Raw genomic sequence first — 1,605 nt, 5'->3', positions numbered from 1 at the left:
TATACACATCACTTGCATGATAGTTGAAGATTGTTATCTTAAATCTTATGTATAGTTGTAAAGTTTGTACAGTTCAAAGAGTTCAACTTAGGAGACCGGACCATTGATATCAAATGAATTCCTCAAGGTTTTTAAATTATTGTCAAGACAAATCAATTAGTATAACTGTACATTTTGTGACTTCAAATCTATCAATTGCATAATAGTTCTGTGCTGTGCAAAATCACCCATAACTAGAGATAAACCTATACTGAACAATAATTCTATAAAAATCCTAGGCAACTTAAATATTAAAAACACTTCTTTATCGTTATTCTTAAGAATAAATACTGTTACATTTAAATTCCCCAAATTAACATTATTTTTCATACTAATTATTCCTGTTTAATTCTATATATTTTTAGATTTACGTGAAGAATAAAGTCATGTTCCTTTACAAACAAATTGTGGATACAATCTAACTTTTATAGGAGGAATGAAATTTATAATCATGATTCAGACAAAACAGTTTTCAAACAGAAATTCTGTCATATATTTTCAATTTTACCATCTAAGACTAATAATTCGATAAAATAGTCTTAAAATTATGCCCCCAACAACTTATCCACATCACCTGATAGAAAACACAAGACTTAAACCGATACCCCCCATAGCTTATCGACATCATTTAATAGAAAATCCTCAATTTTTTCTTGTGTGGGATGAAATCCAGTGAGTAAGAATGAGGCCATCTGATCTCTCTGCAAGCGTAGGCTGGAAACTTCTTCTTGCATGGCTGCCAGCCGTACTTCTAATTCAGCAATTTGCTCCTGCAGTTGATGAACTGTCCTTGTACTCCCATGCACCGGATCCTCCACCCTTGCTCTCGCTTCCATCACCATACTATTTACTGCATCTCCTCTCTGAGAATCCTCAATACCCTAAAACAACACCACATCACAACCATTAATTCTCAATACTTAACTAAAATGAGTTGAGCAAGAGAAATAGAAAGAGTCTACGTAATTACTTGAAGCGTTTTGAGGATATGACTGGTTCCAAAAACTGTATGTACTACGGCAAACTTGTTGGGATCTGTGGATGGAAAATGAGGAGCCATTATACACGACTCTGAACATTTTTTTCGATGCTTCTTGCAGCTAGCACAGGGCTTATAATTTCGTGCTGCCATCTATGCTCCTCCCTGCAGTAAATAAAAGATTCAATTACCACATCAATAGAGGTTCCTCAAACATTCTTAGATCTATTCTGAGATGTAATGTGGTACTTATACCTATAACGAGCTAGAACTGGCTGAAACGTTGTGTATATAAAAAGAAAGGAATGGGGGGAGAGATATAATGCGAGTGTGAAATTGCTACCAGTCAAGGGGAAGAAGCTGAATAATTTATAATGATCTTTTTCAAAAAGAACAAAAAAAGGGAGGCTGTTTCCAAAGAGAATGGTAAAAAGGACGACCTGTTTGGTCAGTCTCTTACCAGAGCTTTGGCAGCACGCAGACTATGATTTAATGAAAGGATGGGCAGTCTATAAAACGTTTCCACCATTAATGAAATTAGTTGGGTTCATTTGCAGATTCACCGGTGTATTTGAAATTCTCCTTAT

At 35.0% G+C, this 1,605-nt stretch overlaps 1 protein-coding gene across 1 annotated transcript; it reads right to left on the bottom strand.

Moving 5' to 3' along the window:
* Positions 1-483: 483 nt before the first annotated feature.
* On the bottom strand, positions 484-1,213 carry LOC131063318 (LOB domain-containing protein 1-like). The gene is made up of 2 exons (XM_057997097.2): positions 1,010-1,213; positions 484-920 (listed from the first exon to the last, which is right to left on the bottom strand). Exons 1-2 carry the CDS (start codon positions 1,169-1,171, stop codon positions 633-635), a joined length of 450 nt encoding a protein of 149 aa, XP_057853080.2. The 5' UTR covers positions 1,172-1,213; the 3' UTR covers positions 484-632.
* Positions 1,214-1,605: the final 392 nt, after the last annotated feature.

The sequence above is a fragment of the Cryptomeria japonica genome, chromosome 3 (assembly GCF_030272615.1).
Source record: "Cryptomeria japonica chromosome 3, Sugi_1.0, whole genome shotgun sequence".
Lineage (NCBI taxonomy): Eukaryota > Viridiplantae > Streptophyta > Pinopsida > Cupressales > Cupressaceae > Cryptomeria > Cryptomeria japonica.
This window is presented reverse-complemented; position numbering and strand designations above follow the sequence as displayed.